Here is an 18129-nt window from a genome sequence, read left to right on the forward strand (position 1 = left end):
ACCCCAAAATGCCTCCACTCTACATGACCCGGAAGGGATCTCTTCCCCTGTCCCTGGAAAATGACCTGAGGTGGTATAAAATAACCTCTGGGTCCTAGCCATGCCCCCTCCTGGCTACTGCAAAAATTGACCCTGCCTCTCCAGAACTAGGACAATGTGATTTTGCCCTGAGGCTAATTTGTCTGTGACACTCTTCAATGGACTTTTCTTCCTGACCAAAACCAATGATGGCATGCTTGGCACCATGTGAATTTCTTCACAGGGAATAGCTATGGCCACAGCCTAGAGAAATGACTTAAAATTAATGTATAATATGCAAAAGATATTTGATATGCATGAATATCATTAGTGACGAGGTGAGCTCAACTGAAAACACACGTCTGTTCTTCTATATATGTCGCTTTTTTAACAATTCATATGATGACAGTATTGAACTTGTAAATGAAAATTAAGCTCTTTCAACTGTCACAAACCTGTGTTGCAAGAATATCTTCACATTTAAAGGTCACAAGTTGCATTCATTTTGGCTCCCATGTCATTATTAATCACTAGGATCACGCCATCTGATTGTGCCAAATCTGTACTCAGATTCCCATTTGTGGGCTCCTTCAGTCCATAGGATGTCTCATAGATCCTTGAGTCTGTTTATCGTGGACAAGAATCTCGATGAGTTTATAAGAACTAAAGCAAATTCTACTACTGGCTAACTTACTCCATCTCTTTTGTGGTGCTAGAAAGAGTGCAAACCTAATACATCTTTTTATAGGCCATAGTTCTGTAATCTCTTGTAGGCATATGTGATTTTGGTGAGCAGGAAGTATGAGTAAGGAGAGAACTGAGCTGGCTGGTGTGGGCACAGCAAGGCTGCTCCTTCCATATAGTGCCAGCCGCTAGCTGTTCCAAACTCAGATTCCTCACTGCAGAAAGCTGACTAAAGAACTTGACTCACAGTTGAACAACAAAGGCTAAACTAACTTCCCGTGGAAGACCTGCGTGGGGAATTCCTCCTGAACTCCTATTTGCATCTGCATCTCTAGCATCTGTGCATTAGAGAAGAGTTCACTTTTGCTCACTCAGTGGCTGTATCTATAGCTCGGGTTGCCACATGGTTTCCATCTAAGACCTTCTGTTCAACTGCCTTTAACAAGGGCAAATTCTAATCACTAAGGTCAGGCTTTTCTGTCATAAGGATATCTTAAGGTGGTCAATTTACCCGTCATTTTCAGGGTGCTGTGGTTCAGACACTGACCAGGCAGAAGTAATACAGTGATATGCTTTTCCAATCCTGGTGAAAGAGAACAGTCCTACAACTGAGGTGCTCCAGAACCTGCAAGGTCTGAAGAGGAGGCAGAGCAGGAACACTTGCCAAGGGAATGTAAAGGTCTGTGAACAGCCAGCACTGACCAACTGAAGCCCCAGGGAACTGAAGTTCCATGGGTGCAATCATCAGCCTCCTCTGTGCTGATCTCAAAACCAACAAACTACTCACTGTCACTGTTGAGCTACTTTTTCATCAGCTCATCAAGCTAAATTGGTACAGGGAACGGTCAAGCAGAAGCCAGCACCAGCCTAAGAAAAAGGCTGGGAAAAGGAGGGGGAGAAAGGTGTGGAACTGCAACCCTATAGAAAACAGACTAACTCTTGATATGCAGTACAGGGCAATTTCTCTTGATTAGGGCATCTAGGTTGTGGGCTAATCTGCAGGGTGAAGAGGAAGAACCTAGAGTATTTTAGGATAAATATGTAGGCAGGGCAGTTGCTATGTGATGAATAACTCTTTCAGGCTATTCATCAAGTTGCCACTGCTCTGTCTACATATTTCAGGCTTTGTAGCCTGAAAGAGAGCACCTTGAGAGTGAGGTCTAGTTAGGGTTGTCTGGAAGATGATGAGTGCAAACATTTCTGTTTAATGAGCATGCATACTCATTTGCTCATTTAGAAGAAAGAAGTCATAAAGGAAGGCAATAAGCAGAAACAAAACCAGGAATTGCCGTGGTTCACCAACTGGTACCTGTTCATAGGTTTTGCAGTGACCTCATACTTCACAAAGAGGTGCAACAAACAAAGCACTGGAGTGCCAGCACGTACTGAGGACAAGGGATAAGCCTCTCTTACTGCCCTTCTCCTTGTTTCACAAAACCTTGATTAGGATTCGCTAGATAACTGAGATACATGCCTCTAAGTTACAAGTTCATCTGTCTTTAAAAAGCAGCATGTTTCTTTCAGCAGTTTGTACTGCCTTTATCATTACAAACAATCCCATTGAGGTCCCCTGCGGTATCTCCAGAAAGCACACATCTAGTCATGGAGATTCAACATCCCAAAAGACAGAGGCACTGCTGGAAGACAAAAGACAGAGACATGTTATGGTGCTGAACACCAAGGCCACAGCACACCTGTGACATGTTGGGGGCAGCAGCTAGTAGCTGACATGACATATGTCTTCAATCACTAACTCAGTTTGTCTCCAAAATAAGATCAGCTCAGCAAAAAACAACCCTGTTGTGTGGCGAACATTTCACCTCATGTGAACTTACAAAGTACTGTTAGCCTGGAGACCAAATGGGGCCCATAGGCAGGACAATGTATATAAATACCCAGGTAAGGCTGGCAAGGAAACACATAAACAGGCTCTAATTTTCTCCTGCAACATTAAGCAGTTTTCATACTGTGCGAGACTAGAAAGGTTGAGTTACCCTGACGTCAGTACAGTCATTATTGGCTCAGGTTTTTGGCTTGTGTACAAGGCTAACATTCTTACTCTTGAGAGGGTCTTACTCTAGCACAGAAATGGTTAAGAAACTTTAATGTGTTGTCCACCTCTGTGTCCTAGCCCAAGTGACTGAATTTCAGAATATCTGGAGACCAACCATGGTGACCATGTTTTCATGGTGTCAGGAAGATTAATGAACAACCTCACTGTAATTAAAGGCCTTTTCAGATGCTCTAAAATGAAAAACAAACACCAGACACTATGTGCAGTCCACATACATGCACTACCTAGACAGCAAAGTATTCCATATTCCTTCCTATCAAGCACTTTAGACATTCTTCATGCCCATACTTTTACTGTGAAGATCTCTTGCTACAGATGTCTCAGTGATTTTGGGAAATTATCTTGCAACAGGCCGATGCATCTAAGTGTTAGAGAGCAAATTAAAGGCTCTTAATGTTTTCCCAAATATTTTCACATATGCTCTGTTATTATTTATATTGCATTACAGACTATCTTGAGCCATTTGACTTTAACAAGAGGCGACTTAAATTGCATGCTGTAGATTGGAGTGCATTCATCCAAGGAGACATCGACAGTAATAACCAAGGACACTGTGCTGTGCCTAATGAAGGTGTTTTCCTGAAGTCGGTGGGATCTCAGACTGCTGAGGACTTTACAAATTTGAGTCTTTAAGGGCCTACCTCAGGAGCCCTTCTACATACCTGGAATCTAACCAGATCATAATTTTCCTAAATTCTCTCAAGGATCTGAAACAACAACCAGTACCCTCCAATCCTACTGCACCTGATTATTAGGCATAGATTGCTGTGCAACAGAGATAACCCTTCAAGTGGTGAATGGGAGATGCATACTACTAGGATAATGCACATCCCTGCCTGAGTGAGGGACTGTGACCCCGGGTCCAAATGAGTACTGGACCAGATGGATTTGGCGTCTCGTTTAGCTAGGCTATGGTTAACATACAAAAGTAATACATTGCCATCAGTCAAAGTCAGCTGCTGACACTTTCAGGAGAGTCCCCTGTCTGTCTGACTGCTGCTAGCTGTTAATACACACAGTCAAAATGTGGGGATTTAAGTATGTGTTTCAAGAAACTGTGGAAAACATCTGCGAAGGGAGCAGGCTTCTCTTTTCATAGGGCTTATTATTAACAAAACCTAAAATCCCAGTTGCATTTTCACTGTATTACTGAAATTGTTTTCTGTCTTAACTGATACCTGTTTCGAACACCAGAAAGACCTACAATTCACTTGTACATGAAAATAATTCAAGTACAGCAGAATTTTGGTAAAATTCAGAAATAATTGTTTTAAGTGCTTTAACTGCTAGTATTTGGTAGCACAAGCACTGATGTAAATCAATAACTGTGTTTAAGCTTTTAGGTGTTTATTCTGTAGACAGAATACAATGCATAAGGTGAGAGTACATAAACTCAGGATCTTTTTGGTGGTGCAGATCCTTATGGTCCAAACTATTTGATACCAAATTCTTCTTTTCACTTTCTGAAATGGCATCTGCCACTTCAAAAGGGTGTAGCTTATATTGCACTTGGGAATTTGCAAGCAGTATCCATGCAAAAAGAATGTCTGTTCTTTTTACACTTTCATATCAAGCACCTGGAAGAACACTTTGCACTTTGCACTTTGCAGGCTTTGCACTGCCTCAGAGAAGCACCTTGATTTAATGAGTATATGTTTACAGGCTCTGAGATTGAGATGGGAATCTGAAGCAAAGGCCGCACATGCCACAGAAAAATACTGCCACACAATTATCAAAGTACAACAATTCCCCCTCACATAGTATTTCACATAGTCCTGAATCACATCCCATATTAATATTTTAGAGTCACTTGTAAGATTTTTTTACTGAATAATTTAACCTCCTCTCTCTTTGCATATTTCCAGTACTTTAATATCTGGAGTGTATCTGTTTCTGAACTGAAATTACATGTCACTGGGTACAGTTGCAAAACCACAAATATGGGCAGTAAAAGCAGAATAAGCAAAATTAAGTAGGCATGGCTTAAAATCCCACACTGCTACACAGCTAGTCCTTTTTAGCAGGTAAACAAAAATCATAGCGTCTCATAAATCCAAAGCCTAGACTAAAGAAATTGTAACAGTTTCAACATGAGACATGCAAGAATGAGGATGTGTGTTCATTTATTTTGAAAAGTGCTGCTATTGCGTGGAAAGGGAGAGGAAATTATTAACTGGTAAATTCTCTTAAAAATCCTGTAACAGTTGTTTCCCTCCACAATGTGGTCTACACATTATCCCTTTATTTGCTCCAAATTTGTAGCATGTTTATATCCTATTAAAATATTTTTTTTCCAGATTTGTTTGGCACAAAAAGGACTGATGTAAAAATGATAGGCTAGATCTCTGGGTAATTTAAATGATTGCAATTCTGTCACCTGAAATGGAATTAACTCGAATTACAGCAGCTGGGCAACTGACTGTGCTCCTAATTTCGGAGCAACCTTCCGCCCCTCCACGTACACCCCGGGAGGCGAGCGGGATGAGCGGGCTTTCGGTTGGGCTCCAGGAGGGCTGCGGAGCTGGTGGCTGTGGCGCCTCCGGCGGGAAGGACGCAGGCAGCCCGGGAGGCAGCAGCATCCCTCGAAGGCTCAGTCGATACCCCCCGCGAGTGGCGGCTGCTCGGCAGCCCGGCAGCGGCCACCCTACCCCGAGGCGGCCGGGACACATCACCCGGCTCCTGCGGGGCAGGGCAGGGGCGGGGGCTCGGGGTTCGCGGAGCTCCGGCCGTCTCTTCGCCCGCGTCCCCTCCCCCTGGCGGGGCGGGAGCGGGGCCGGCCCGGGGAGGAGGAGCAGCTGGAGCCGAAGTCGGGGCTGGATCGCGGCGGCTCCGGCGGAGCCCCTGAAGTTTGCGCTGCCGGCGAAGGCGGCCCCGGGCCCTCGTCCCGCCGCTTCCGGGGCTCCGCCGGGCGGAGCGGGCCGGGCCGGGCTGGGCCGGCGGGCGGCCGGGGCAGGGGGCGGGAGCGGCCGCCGGCAGGGAGCCGAGCCGCGCCGAGCCGAGCCGAGCCGCGATGAAGAAGCCAGACGGGAAGGTGGTGCTGCTGGGGGACATGAACGTGGGCAAGACCTCCCTGCTGCACCGCTACATGGAGCGGCGCTTCCAGGAGACGGTCAGCACCGTCGGCGGCGCCTTCTACTTGAAGCAGTGGGGTCCGTACAACATCTCCATTTGGGACACCGCAGGTGAGCGGGGGGCGGCCCGGAGGAGCGGGGCTCCGGCCCCGCGGGCTCCCGGCGTTTCCTGGCGGAACGGGGCTCCCAAGAACTTGGGCGGCGTTTGCCGGCGGGCTGCGCCTCTCCTCCGAGTCCGGGGAGAGCGGCGCTGCCCCCGGCACCTTCTGTGCCAGGGTCACGATGCCTATGGCTTTCTTTTCCCTAGTTTTGGCTCTGCCCTAATGTACGAGCTGTCGATGGGAAAGATTGCGGGCGGGTGTCCTGGCTCGGGACAGCCTCACCTTTCCGAGAAGCGACGGGCAGGAGATGGAGAGATGGTCCCCCGGTGCCCCGGCGGGGGAGGCCGTCCCCGGGAACCCTGCCCTGGTGCTTAGCGCCTTGTTTTGGCACTACGGTAAAGTCAGTCGCCTGAAACGTGGGGTTTGGCGGTAGGACAAAGTCTGAAAAGAAATAAGATTTTGACGGGCCAGAAGGGGCCTTATATCTGCTCATCTATAGTATTTTTGGACTTGCTTTGCGAAATGTGAATGTACAGGGAAGATTGCGGCGCCGGTTTGCTTTCTTTTGCCCGAGTAGATTGCTACTGACGGCAAATTCAGGTAGGAGTTAGAGAGGTTACAGTTTCTGTTCATCCCTTCTCGATGTGTGGTCATGAGTATCCCTTTGATATTAGCTGGTGTCAGACTTGGACTTCCAAAAGCGCGCTGCTCACCAGCCGTTCAGACGTGGCGTTCCCCTTCACCACAGCAATAAGAGCATAAGGAATTAATGCACAGAGAGCATGGGCTGCAGGCAGTTTCCGTCTGGGATAGCAGCAAGGGGCTGTCTGGCCCGCTGTATTGTGGCAGGCAGCATCTCCGGGATGCAGGAAGGAGTATGGGTTGTGGTCATGTGTAGTCATATGAATGTCTTGCTCTTGATTATTAAGTCAGGAAGCTCCCTCCTGTCATGTAAAGGACTAAGACTGTCCAGAAAAATGAGGTCTATAAACGTTCTTGCCCCTTAAGTTGATCTTGGGGAAAAATAATCTTGTTCAATATTTTTTTGTTTTCATGTTTAGCTGGATTTTAGAAGATTTAGTAGTGCCAACATGAAGAATGCTGATTATGTGTCCTTGTGAAACTTGTGGAGCTGCAGCATCGCACAATATTCCAGTTTCCTTTTGGTGACGTTTGGGAGGGAAGTTCATTTGCTGTGTCACTTCATGTCACAATCTAGTCCAAAATGGCTTTTCCTGCATGAGGAATTGAGAAGGAGGAAGGGGAGAGATGAAACTGCCGAGAAACTACGCAGAAACACATTTAAGGGGTGGGGAGGAGATGTTTAAGAACTTTTACTTCTTGCATTTCTTAATCTGTTACTATGATGAAAGCTTTCTACCAGTAGCTCTGTTTTAAACATACTTTCTATGTCCTTTGCAGTATTTTTGAAAAAAAAATCGACTTCAATTTTGGAATTGATGTGTTTTACTGTGGGAAGTCTCATGTGGGCAATTGCTGCTTGCTTCTATTAAGCCAGACCCACATGGGAGATTAATAGTGGGCTTTATTTCAACAGAAGAATTATCTTGGTGATGTTATTCTTTGGTAATTTCCATTACACCCTTCTGATTTTTTTTTATCATACACAATAAAATAAAGTCCCTTCAAGGCTTGTCTGCATTTAGAACCCTTTTTTTTCAGTCATTTATTCTTATTGCAGTATTTCCATCCATGTTATTTGAGGCTACAGGCTACCAGCTCTATGTGGTATCTGGAAAGCTCCAGAGTTGGGTTCTCCATGTGCCAGATGAAGAACCCAAGTGATTCCTGTCTCAGGGCAACAGAAGTGTTCAGAACTCAACAATCGCCTTCCCAGTGACCATGGTTTCCTCTGGAGCAGGCCACTGCTGATGCTGCTGCCTGGGTAGCACTGCAGTGGAAGCTCTGCTGCTCTCTAAGACTTGGCAGGACTTCTGTAGCAGGATTGCTGAAGCTGTATTTGTAGAGCACTTGTTGAAAACTGTTGCTGTATTTTACCAGGGGAGGCATAACACATATTCCTCGTCCTTCTCTCTTGTTGGAGTGAGCATTGAGCCCAGCTGTCCCTTCTCTTGTGTTTCACAGGCAGGTGTGGACTCTTTCACCACCTCTCTGTTGATTTGGAAGTTGCTAAGACTGCATGCTAGACTGTTTTAGGGCATGTGGGGTCTCATTATTCTTAGAAGAAATAGAAGCTCCCAGGGCTTATATATGCTTTCTCCTGTCCAGGTGAAGAAGGAAGAGACCATGTGGACACTTGTAACCCCGATGTTAAGTCACAAGGGGATTCAAAAGTCTGCATAATTTATTTATTTATTATTTTTATTTTGTGTGGACCTTATGCTTTTGCTAGCCACAACTGGAGACCTTGGCGTGTGGCTCTTATCTCTCTGTGGTCTCACTATCTTATCTCTAGCAGGTGGGTACCAACTAAGCTTGGAATTTATGTAGTAAGGAGTAGTTTAAAATTTAGCTTTTTTGTCTGTTTATTAACTTGAGTTGCTTATTACTGCATTCTTGTGAAGCAGTCACATGGTTATCAAATACAGATACATTGTTTTCTTCAATTACGTTTGTGCAGATATTATAGAGAAACCCAGCAAGAAACAATCATCCAGGAGATTTAAAATTCTTCAGCATGGCAATATGACAAAAGTATGGTTTAAAGTTTGCATTCATCCTACCTACTTAAATAATGAGTGCCAGCTCAAGACATCCATCTTAATACCTCAGTAGTACTTTATACAATGTACATTGTAGAAATACAGAAGATTTGGCCTAGAAAAATGGGGGTGCTTGGTAGTAACTACTTTACTAGTTTGATACATAATTGAACCAGGTAAACTGGAATTCATCTTCTTTTTTAATTTTCTCAGTTTGTGTTATATTTAGTATGTGAATGTATGTGTGTTTTTGTTGTTGCTTATCAACATTATTTTGGGGACCATCATCTCCATAGAAATCCCCTATATATTACTTGTAGTTTGGTTTGTATGGTTTTTGTTGTTCTGGAATGGGTCAGGCATTTGGCTGTATTAGTGTAAGCCTCAATACACTGAAACTTCGTTCCTGTAATACAGAGTTTTGTTTGTACAAGATTAGACTTTAGTGATTGATGAGAATATCTGCAGTAGTGGTGATGGATCAAAAGTTAAGCATGGATGGATATTAGTACAACACAAGTTTAATCGTGCATCTTCTGAATTATTTAAAATATGTGTCATTGTCACTCATCACTGTGTTGATATTGCATTACTTCTCTCATTTTCCCAGGAGGAATGAAATTTTCTTGCCACAGTGCTTAAAATGTATGTTTCTGTGTTGTTATCACTCAGTGAATCACAGTGTGCACACCTGACCTGTTCTACCAAGCTAGGACTGAAGTGCAAATCAGTTATTCCAGGAGGACTCTTTTTCTCTTGGCTTTACATTCACACCCCTCTTTATCTTGGAAAAATCAGCTGCTTAGTCTAGTCTAAATCTTTCATGTTCTTATCTGCAAATCTTGTCAAATGGGTGTGCAGAAGTTGTCAGACTTGACTGGCTTTTTTAATGTAAATGCTCATGGCAAATAGTTCAACATTTCCAGTTTTCCAATTTGATGATTATGAGAGAAGTTATTTGGAAATTGCATTCAACCTAAAGAAACAAATGAGCCACAGATGGAAGAATACTTGTGAGAAGTATCATATGCTTGCCATGTTTTGAAGCTTTTTTTTTTCCTAGCCATCTGCTTTTGACTATTTCTTCACTGTCAGGGGCTTGGATGGATGATCTTGTGTCTGACCTAGTATGGTTGCTGTTGTATTTGTGGTTGGTGCAGAAAGTTATTTATTACTCCTTATCTTCTGATGCTACAGATTGCCTTTGTTTGTTTTCTCTTTGGATCAGTTAATTCAAAGGAACAAAAAAAATGCGGCATAAACTATACAAAAAAAGAAACTTTACACTTTTAACATGTTTTAAAGGACTAGTCTACTGGATATGGCCTAGTCTCTAAAGCATTTGAGTACATGCTTTGAGACCTTCATACTAATATATTTGAAGTATATTAGTATATATTTTTCTGGAGCAAGGAAAGTAAGCAACAGCATCAGCCAGAAGAACTTTTTCACATGAAGACGCATTAGACACTCAGGATGTCAAAGCTATATGTATGTAATGTGTGTATATATTTATATCTTCTAGGCAGTGCTGACAGCAGCTGCAGAGTAAACCAAAACTTCCTGCTGGGTGCTGGTGGCATGCAGCTCTGAGCTAGCATGTTATCTTTTGTCTCTGGTAACAGAAAGCATCCTGAAGTTTTGAAGGTCTTGTCCTGCACCACCATTGAACCGAAAATAATAGTGTGAGGTGAGCTAATGATATTATGAGAGTCGTTTGGTTGTTCAGGCATGTTTTCTGATGCCTTTGTATTTCAAAAGGTAAAAGTAGTTTGTATGTTAGATTTCAGTCTCTCTAAGTTGACATTTGTTCATCTGGCAGATAAGTGGTGCCCTCAGCAGCAAGGTTTCTTAATGGTTAGTGGTCATGTTCCCTGTGTTGCTGGCTTAGTATTAGAGCAGCCAACCAGTAAATAAATGACAAGTAGTTTAAAAAGTTCACATCAGGATCCTGTAATTCTGTTTTAATAATAATGGCCCATCTTCGCGAACGAAGATTTGGGGAAAGGTCTTTTACCTTTCCAGCCTGCGCAATGGATTTTTTAGGTGAGACACAGCCTGCGCTGAACTGAGCCCACCCTTTAATCCTAAGGTTCATCTGCCGGGGCCAAGCAAGCTTGGACAATGGCAGTGAGGTCCTCAGGACGTAGGTTTGTTTAGAGTGTCCTTCTCATAGATGGATGGCCACACAGGGCTAACGACCTCCATCAGGCCAGGAGACCGGGATTTGAACCCGTGGTCGCAGCAGTGAAAGTCCTGCACGCTAACCACTAGGCCACCAGGGGTCTCAATTCTGTTTTAAGAAGCTGAGTTTTGAACTTCCCAACAAATATTCGTGCAGCATTATAATGGGGAAATATAAAGGTTAACGGGGAAAGCAGACTTTCCTTCTTTTCCTTCCTCTCATCGTGAGCTATCTGTCTGCAAGAACTGACTTGATTATTTTCCTCTGTGAATATTCAGCTATCAGTTCGTATTTTTACACCTTCCACCCCTTTATTTTGCACCTGCAGATTTTTTTTTTTTCACTTGTCAGACTTAGTAGAGTTAGGGACAAAGGAGATAAATATAGCCTGGAAAAGGGTTTTCTATGGCTTAGGTCAACTGCAGTGTACTTGCCTAATGAGTGCATACATCTCTTGTGACTGGTTTGCTGATGTGTGATGGATCAGTGCTGGTGAGCACGTGTGAACTGCTCACAGCTTCCAGTCTCTGACCACTAGGGTTTCATAAGCTGCAGTGCAGGCAACTGCCTGTGCTGAGCTTTCTCGGACTAGGTGTGAATGTTTAGGTGGTAAGATGTGTTAGGTTCCTCCTTGTAAGAAATATCGAAGTGTTAAGTTCCTCCCTTGCTTAGTTAGGCTTTGAGTTTTGGTTGGGGCTTTTTTTTTTGGTGTTTTTTTTTTCCCCCCATCAGAATTTATCTGTGTTGATGTACACTTCCTTCTGCACATAGAATACGTGCAGAAGGAATCCATGAGTTGAAAGGGACTGATAAGGATCATCCAGGCCAATTCCCTGCTCCTTGTTTGATTACTTGAAACTATACTGTATGACCAAGAGCATCCTCCATATGCTCCTTGAATTGTGACAGGCTTGGTTTTCTGGGAACCTGTACCAGAGATTGACCACCCTCTCAGTGAAGGACCTTTTCCTAATGTCCAATCTGAAATTCCGCTGATGCAGCTTTGTTCTGTTTCCTCATAAAGGTGGAGACCCAGCAAAGTTCTCAGGAGAAACCTGGGATGGGATGTGACTTGGTCCCTGTCATAGGAGATCAGCCCAGGCAGGCTGGTCTCCTGGCTGCCCTGGGGCCTAACATTCCTGTATGGTGAACAATATGCAAATTGGCAGTAGGAAAGGTGGAAGGATGGCCCTCCATCATGTTGAAACAGAATGAAGAAAGAGTAGGATTTAAGTGACGTATTTTCCTCACAAGTGAAGACTGATAGAAGCTACTCTGTTTGGTATTCTGCTGGTTTTGACTTTTGGAAGTAGAGGATTACTGCAAGGGAAAAGAAGCTGCAGATGAGATGGTTGGGTAGGTTAGTCAAAGCCAGAAAGGACTCTGATGCATGTGCCTTTCTGAACATGGTGAAATGGTGACAGTGGCTGGGGTTGGGCGTTGCTGAATGTGTAATAAGGTGTCTTTAGCTGAGGAGGTTGCTTGTTGGAAGCACATAGGGGATATCACAGGGGCTATCTGTGCTCAAGAGGTGGGGACTAAAAAACACACGAGATGGAAAGATGGAACTTATGGAGAATAAAATGCCCTTAGTTTGTTGCTGGTAAGTCGTGGCTCAGGGGGTAGTTACCACCAAGAGTCTTTGACTTTATGTTTTTTTTCTTTTTGCCCTTGGAAAAATCATTCTGCAGAATATTATGTTGGCCTCTGCATGTCAGTTGTTCATAATTGTTGTACGTAAAACGATGGCTGAGGACCATGCCTCATACACACATACCATGGTTTCCCTGGGATTACTGTGCATGGTTATAGGTTATATATTTTCACATCTTGAAAAGGAAATCATGAGAGTGTAAGTTTGAAGGGACAGTATGGCTAACTGCTGAGAAAAATCTCTTGTGTACATGAGGAAATCCCTGAAGAGAGTTCACTGTCAATGAGCTCTGTATCTAAAGCTTCTGAAGCAGATTCAGAGGCAGAAATAAAGGTTTTACTTTAGACCATCGCTGGAAGCATGGTTTTGTTGTTGTGAAGTAACACACCAGATTACTTTTTTCTGCAATGAAGGTTTTCTGAAAAGAGCAGATTAAATTCAGAAGTGATTAAATATATGAAGAAATAATGATTTGTGTGGTGAAAGTACTGGAGGAAGTTCTATTTTCCATGTCCCAGAGCTTAAAAATCCAATGATACACAAGTCAGAGGTAGCAAATTCATTGCAGCTGAAAGTGCTTTGGTATGCAAATGAAGTAAAAATATGAAAATACCTTGTCAGAGGGAATTGTGAAAAATATATATCAAAAAAACCCAGGAGACAAAGTAACACACTTTGTTTATTCAACTATGGCTAACTCACTTTATTGGAGGGGGAATTTTATTTCTAATATGTAGTTTTAGTACCAACTCTTTCAGAGGCAAGCTAATGTGGAGGTTATGCCACCTTGTTGTGAGTACTTGATGCAGGCCAAGATAAATGTTGTGTGTGTCAACCTCTGTAATACCTTCTGTATTCCAGCCTCATGTTAAATTCCCACTTTGAATGTGGTATTTAATAATAGTCTGCAAAGCGACTGTCCTGTTCTAGCTTAAGTGGGAAACTACTCAACAGTTCAAGTGAGACTCTCCCTGAAAAGTATCAGTGACCTGCGATCTGTGCCTGGCTAAAGTTGTCCAGTGCCATGCCAAGGCATTGTGGCTTGAGAAACATGAGCAACTTTGGAGTCCTCAGTAGGACAAACGAGTTTGTACAAGTTCTTGAACTGATTGAATAAGTCATGTTTTAAGGTCACAGATTGTAGTTTGGAGCAAAACTAAGGATCTTCATGAGGAGTTTGTGCCTTTGACATTGCATTCTTTCTTCCCTGGTTACTGAAGAAAGAGGTGTATTTTCTGGATGTGTCTGTCAAAATTGACTTGACAGCTGGAGGGTGAGTTCATGTACTGACTGTCTGCTTTGTGACAATACTGAATATGTATGAGGGAGAGAGGCATAACAAGAAAAATGGCTAGTAAAACAATGTAAATACGATGGCAAAGCTACTGACAAAAATTGCAGACATATGGAAATTCATCTTCCTGGTGGATTGGGAGACTGTAGAAAATTTTGGAAGGGTGTCCAAGAACTGGTCTCCTAGGAGGGTATATGTAAAGGCAAAATAGGTGTTCTGTGCAAGAAAGCAAGGTGTTAATGCCCTGTTGCACTCTTCAGTTTGACTTCAGTATTTGTGAAATGTATACCTGAGCTGTCTAAAACTCACCTCTTTAAACAGTTAGAGCATGAGGGGGAAAATATCGGGTGGGCCAGTAGTTCTCTTGCTAGCTCAGTAAATAGTGTTGCCCAGAGCAGCAGCAAGCTTCATAAGCTGTGACATAGAGGTGAATGTGTACAGCGTAACTCATGTTGACTCAGTTGTGGATTTTTTTCTGGGATACCAGTCACATTCCATACTGGAAAAAATAAATAGCCATGTAACATTATCATTATGTATTTAGGTGCTTGAACTTAGGCAGTCAGGGTTGTGATGTCTTTCTATTGGCTATGCAATGAACTTTTAATCTTTCGTTTGGAAGGAAAGTGACAGTAGGTGCTTAACATACAAGTGTGGGGCAGGTAACTAGCTGCTAGCTGTATGGTTTTACAATTACTTTGAGTGCTCATGTATGGCCAGTACATTTCTCGTATCATCTCACGTACATGCACACTATGATGGCACAAACGTCCAAGCCAGGGAGGCTCATAACCAGCTTGCCTTGGCTGAGCTACTCCTGGTACTCTAGGCTGTTTTAAGTATGTTTACTTCACGCTGCAATCACTTCTTATATCTAGATGAGCTTTTTGCTTCACTGCCATTATTGTTTCATGTCGAAGCCACAAGCCCTGTGAGCTTTGAAGAGGCAGTGTTTCATTGCCCAAACTGAAGGTACACTTAGTAATCCCTCCTCTGAGTCACATTGTGCTATTGCAAAATATCCAAACAAGTAACCTTTGTTTGGGTCTCCATCTAGAAAGACTCTGTTTGTGGTGGATACATTTGGAACCGTTAAAAATTATGGAACAGAAAGAATCATTTTCTTTTCCGAGTCTGAATTATTTCCTTTCTTTCAGGGGAACACTGGGTAGAACAACCGGGGGGGTGATCAAAAGGCATCACAGTTGTGATAAATTCCTTTTCCTGTGCCTGTCACATTAACTGTAACTTCATATTCAGTACCTGAAGATATGCCTAGGAAATGAGATTTCAGCTTGTTGATTAATTTATGCAAGTGATGCTGCAGAGAGCAGAGGTGGTCAAAGGAAGGGAGTGGGTTTTTTGCTCTTAATTTGAATTCTTACCGTAAGTAGTTTGTCATCCTTCCTCAGAGGAGATCCAGGATAACTTCCTTTAGGATAACCAACTCAATAAGCATACAAGATTTCCACACCTATCTGGGTGTGGAAAGAAACAATCTAGAAGAGAACTTCTTAACATGGGTTTTAAAGGGAGATAGATAATCAGATGTGTTTGTCAATCTTTTAGTATATCTTTCCACCTCTTAGGAAGCAGGCAAGAATTGAAGTTGGCTTTGCATGGGCCACCAAGAAGCCATTTATGGAAGATCTCTGCTGACAGCCTAAAGACTTGTGTGAGCCTGAATTTATTACTGTTTTATAAATAATGAAAACCAGGAAAATGTGTGTATCAGGTTTTGCCTTTTCACCAATTCCATTGCAGCAAAAATATGTTTCAGTCTAGTCTGTAGCATGGTAGAAATTTCGTGTACGGGACTCCAGGAGGAGACATGTTTAAAACTTTCAGTACTCAAAGACTAATGTCTTATTATGAATTAAAGCTTCAGTGCTTTCAGGTTTTTTCTGGTCTGCCCTTTCATAAGGTTTGTTTGTTTGTTTTTTGTTTGTTTTTTTTTTCTGGTTTACAGTCTAATGAATTGAAGATTGGAATATTTCTGTTCAATAAGGATTATTGAACAAATTATATTGGAATAATTATATTGGAATAATTTTGTTCAATCAGGATTCAACATATCATGTAGATACTTCTCCCTGTCCCCTCAGCTGCTTCTTTTGATATGCTGACATGTGTGACTGTGTGTTACATGATTTAATATTCCTAATCACTGTTTTTGTACTTCAGGAAATTCTTACAAAATACAGAGAAAGGATGTTATCCGGCCATCCAACTGTTCTTACATACTTAATTTAAAAATAGTAGTCTTCAGTGTAGTTGAAATAGTAGGATAATTTTTGATTTACATTCTGCAGCTGATGTCTACTTATGAGTTTTTAGTCATGTATAGTATTCAACCATAGATATTTAAATATGTGATATTTTATTTTTCTCTTAATTATGTAATTGTCTGGAAAATGAAGATTAGCTTAGTTAGACCTTCAGGAAAATGTTAGTAAGAATATAACTAGAAACCACAAAGAAACAGTTTGGGAGGCAGGGCAAGAGAAATGAATGTGTAGGACACCTCCTGAGGAATGTAAAGCAAAAGTTAAGAAAATTGAAGTAACCTTTAAAATCAAAGCAATGTCTAAATGCAGCTTATTGGTTGTGTAATAACTTCTCTACATGGGATCAACAAACTTTGATTTCTGCTTAAGCTTATATTCTCAAACCACTCAAGGACAGCAGTATAAAGACATAGATGTGTGATGATGTGCCCTTGTTGCAATGACCTTCAGCTGAGCTCCTGCTCCCTGCTTCCCTTTCCCTGAGGGGTTTGGGCTGACCAACTTCCCTTTCTGGTTGTGCAGGTTACTTCAGTGATTGGACTGAACCTTCATGCAGTTTAATGCCTTATGTTGTGAAAGGCATCAGAAATTCAGTTTCTGTTCTTCACAGTGGGGTCTGTGATCTGGACATCCAAGTCTGTTGTTGCTCTCTTCGTTGTTGAAGGTAGAAATAAGGCTTTCAGTAGTATTCTAGTGGATTTTTTGTTTAATTCCTGACTGTCATTTGCTCTCAAAAAAAAAAGCAAAGATTTTGGTTCATTCAGAAAAGGGAGAAATGACCAGAATCTGTAGTGGTTTATGGTAACAAAAATAAATGAAAGAAAAAGCTCTATGTAGTTGAGTTGGCATCTTCCATCCTCATGAAAGGGATCATCAGATCTTGTGATTTGCTGCGAGACTTGAGTGTTTTAAAACAAATCAAAAAATCCCCATTGGTATAATGAGAGTGAACCTATGTTTTACTTTTTTATTTTTTTCCCCTCCTGATACAGGCTGTTGCTTATTCAAAAAGTAAATCTCTAATTTTGTGAAACTAAAACTCTCTCGAACTGCTCAGCAACTCCAACCCCTACCAGCTTCTTGTTTTTGTGAGTCTGTAAGACTTTCTTTAGGAGCTTTCCCTCCCACAGCAGATAGCTGTATGAATCACATTTGTATTGTTTCCCTTATCTGCTTTCCTGTTCTAGCATTGTGTGCCCTTTCCACATTGTCCTGCTCAACTTCTTTTTTTGCTTCAAGCCTTGGAAGCCTAGTGGAAGTGGAATAATTGGCATCTATCCTCTTTTTGAGTGGCAGAGCACTTTGTGACCTAGAGATACTGTCTTAATTATGAAAGAAAAGGATGCAATGCAAGCAAATCTATAAGCAGTTCTCTTTTTGTAAGTAGCTTCCCCTCTTGGCATGAGAGTTGAATGGGCGGACACTGGACAGTGATAACATTGCTCTTTGTAGCTTATTTTGTATAGAAGGTTCAGAACTGAGTTGTTTATGATTTTTAGTGGTACTCCCTTTGTACTAAGTTAGAGAACATTAATGAGATGAGATGAGATTGATTGATTATTTACCATGCCTGTTGTGCAGTGTTAGTTTCTTTAATCCTTGAATTAATGCCTCTAAACAGTGGACCCTAAACATGCTCTTAATTGTGTAGGCAGAGAAGCCAGAAGTAGAATTAAAAGGGAGAAGTAGCACTGGAAATGTAAAAGCCATGTATTTATCTTAGCCAGCACAAGTTCTGAAAACACAAGTCACATGTCTTGTGATAAAATTATCTGAATGAGATGAAGAAGTTTTAAATATATTCCCACTAAACCCAGGCAGCAGCACTATGTCTGGCACAGTCTCCCACTTCTGGTACTAGCTGAAAGCAGCCCACTGAATCACCATAACTACCTTCTGCTTTTGACAAATAGCAACTATTTAGAAGCACCCAGTGAAGAAGATTTCAACTGAATAGAAACTTATGGTGGTTGGTAAGGAGTAGAAGCATTTGTAATTTTCTTAAGATTAATTATGTATGAATTCATTACATGTGTTCTTACTTGAGAACCTGCCTATAAATCATTGAAAACATTG

At 42.2% G+C, this 18129-nt stretch overlaps 1 protein-coding gene across 2 annotated transcripts in view; it reads left to right on the forward strand.

Annotated features, from left to right (window-relative positions):
* Positions 1-5736: 5736 nt before the first annotated feature.
* The window catches only part of RAB20 (RAB20, member RAS oncogene family), a 36252-nt gene continuing 23859 nt past the window's right edge, over positions 5737-18129 (forward strand). Inside the window, exons 1-2 of one of the 2 annotated variants that reach the window (XM_027675107.1) lie at positions 5846-5958; positions 6155-6343. In XM_027675107.1, the coding sequence (XP_027530908.1) occupies positions 6256-6343 (88 nt within the window). In that variant the 5' untranslated portion in view covers positions 5846-5958; positions 6155-6255. Of the gene's footprint in view, positions 5959-6154; positions 6344-18129 lie in introns of both variants that reach the window. The other variant, XM_027675106.1, reaches the window with a different exon arrangement.

Source organism: Neopelma chrysocephalum, unplaced genomic scaffold, assembly GCF_003984885.1.
Source record: "Neopelma chrysocephalum unplaced genomic scaffold, ASM398488v2 Primary Assembly neopelma1_25, whole genome shotgun sequence".
Taxonomy (NCBI): domain Eukaryota; kingdom Metazoa; phylum Chordata; class Aves; order Passeriformes; family Pipridae; genus Neopelma; species Neopelma chrysocephalum.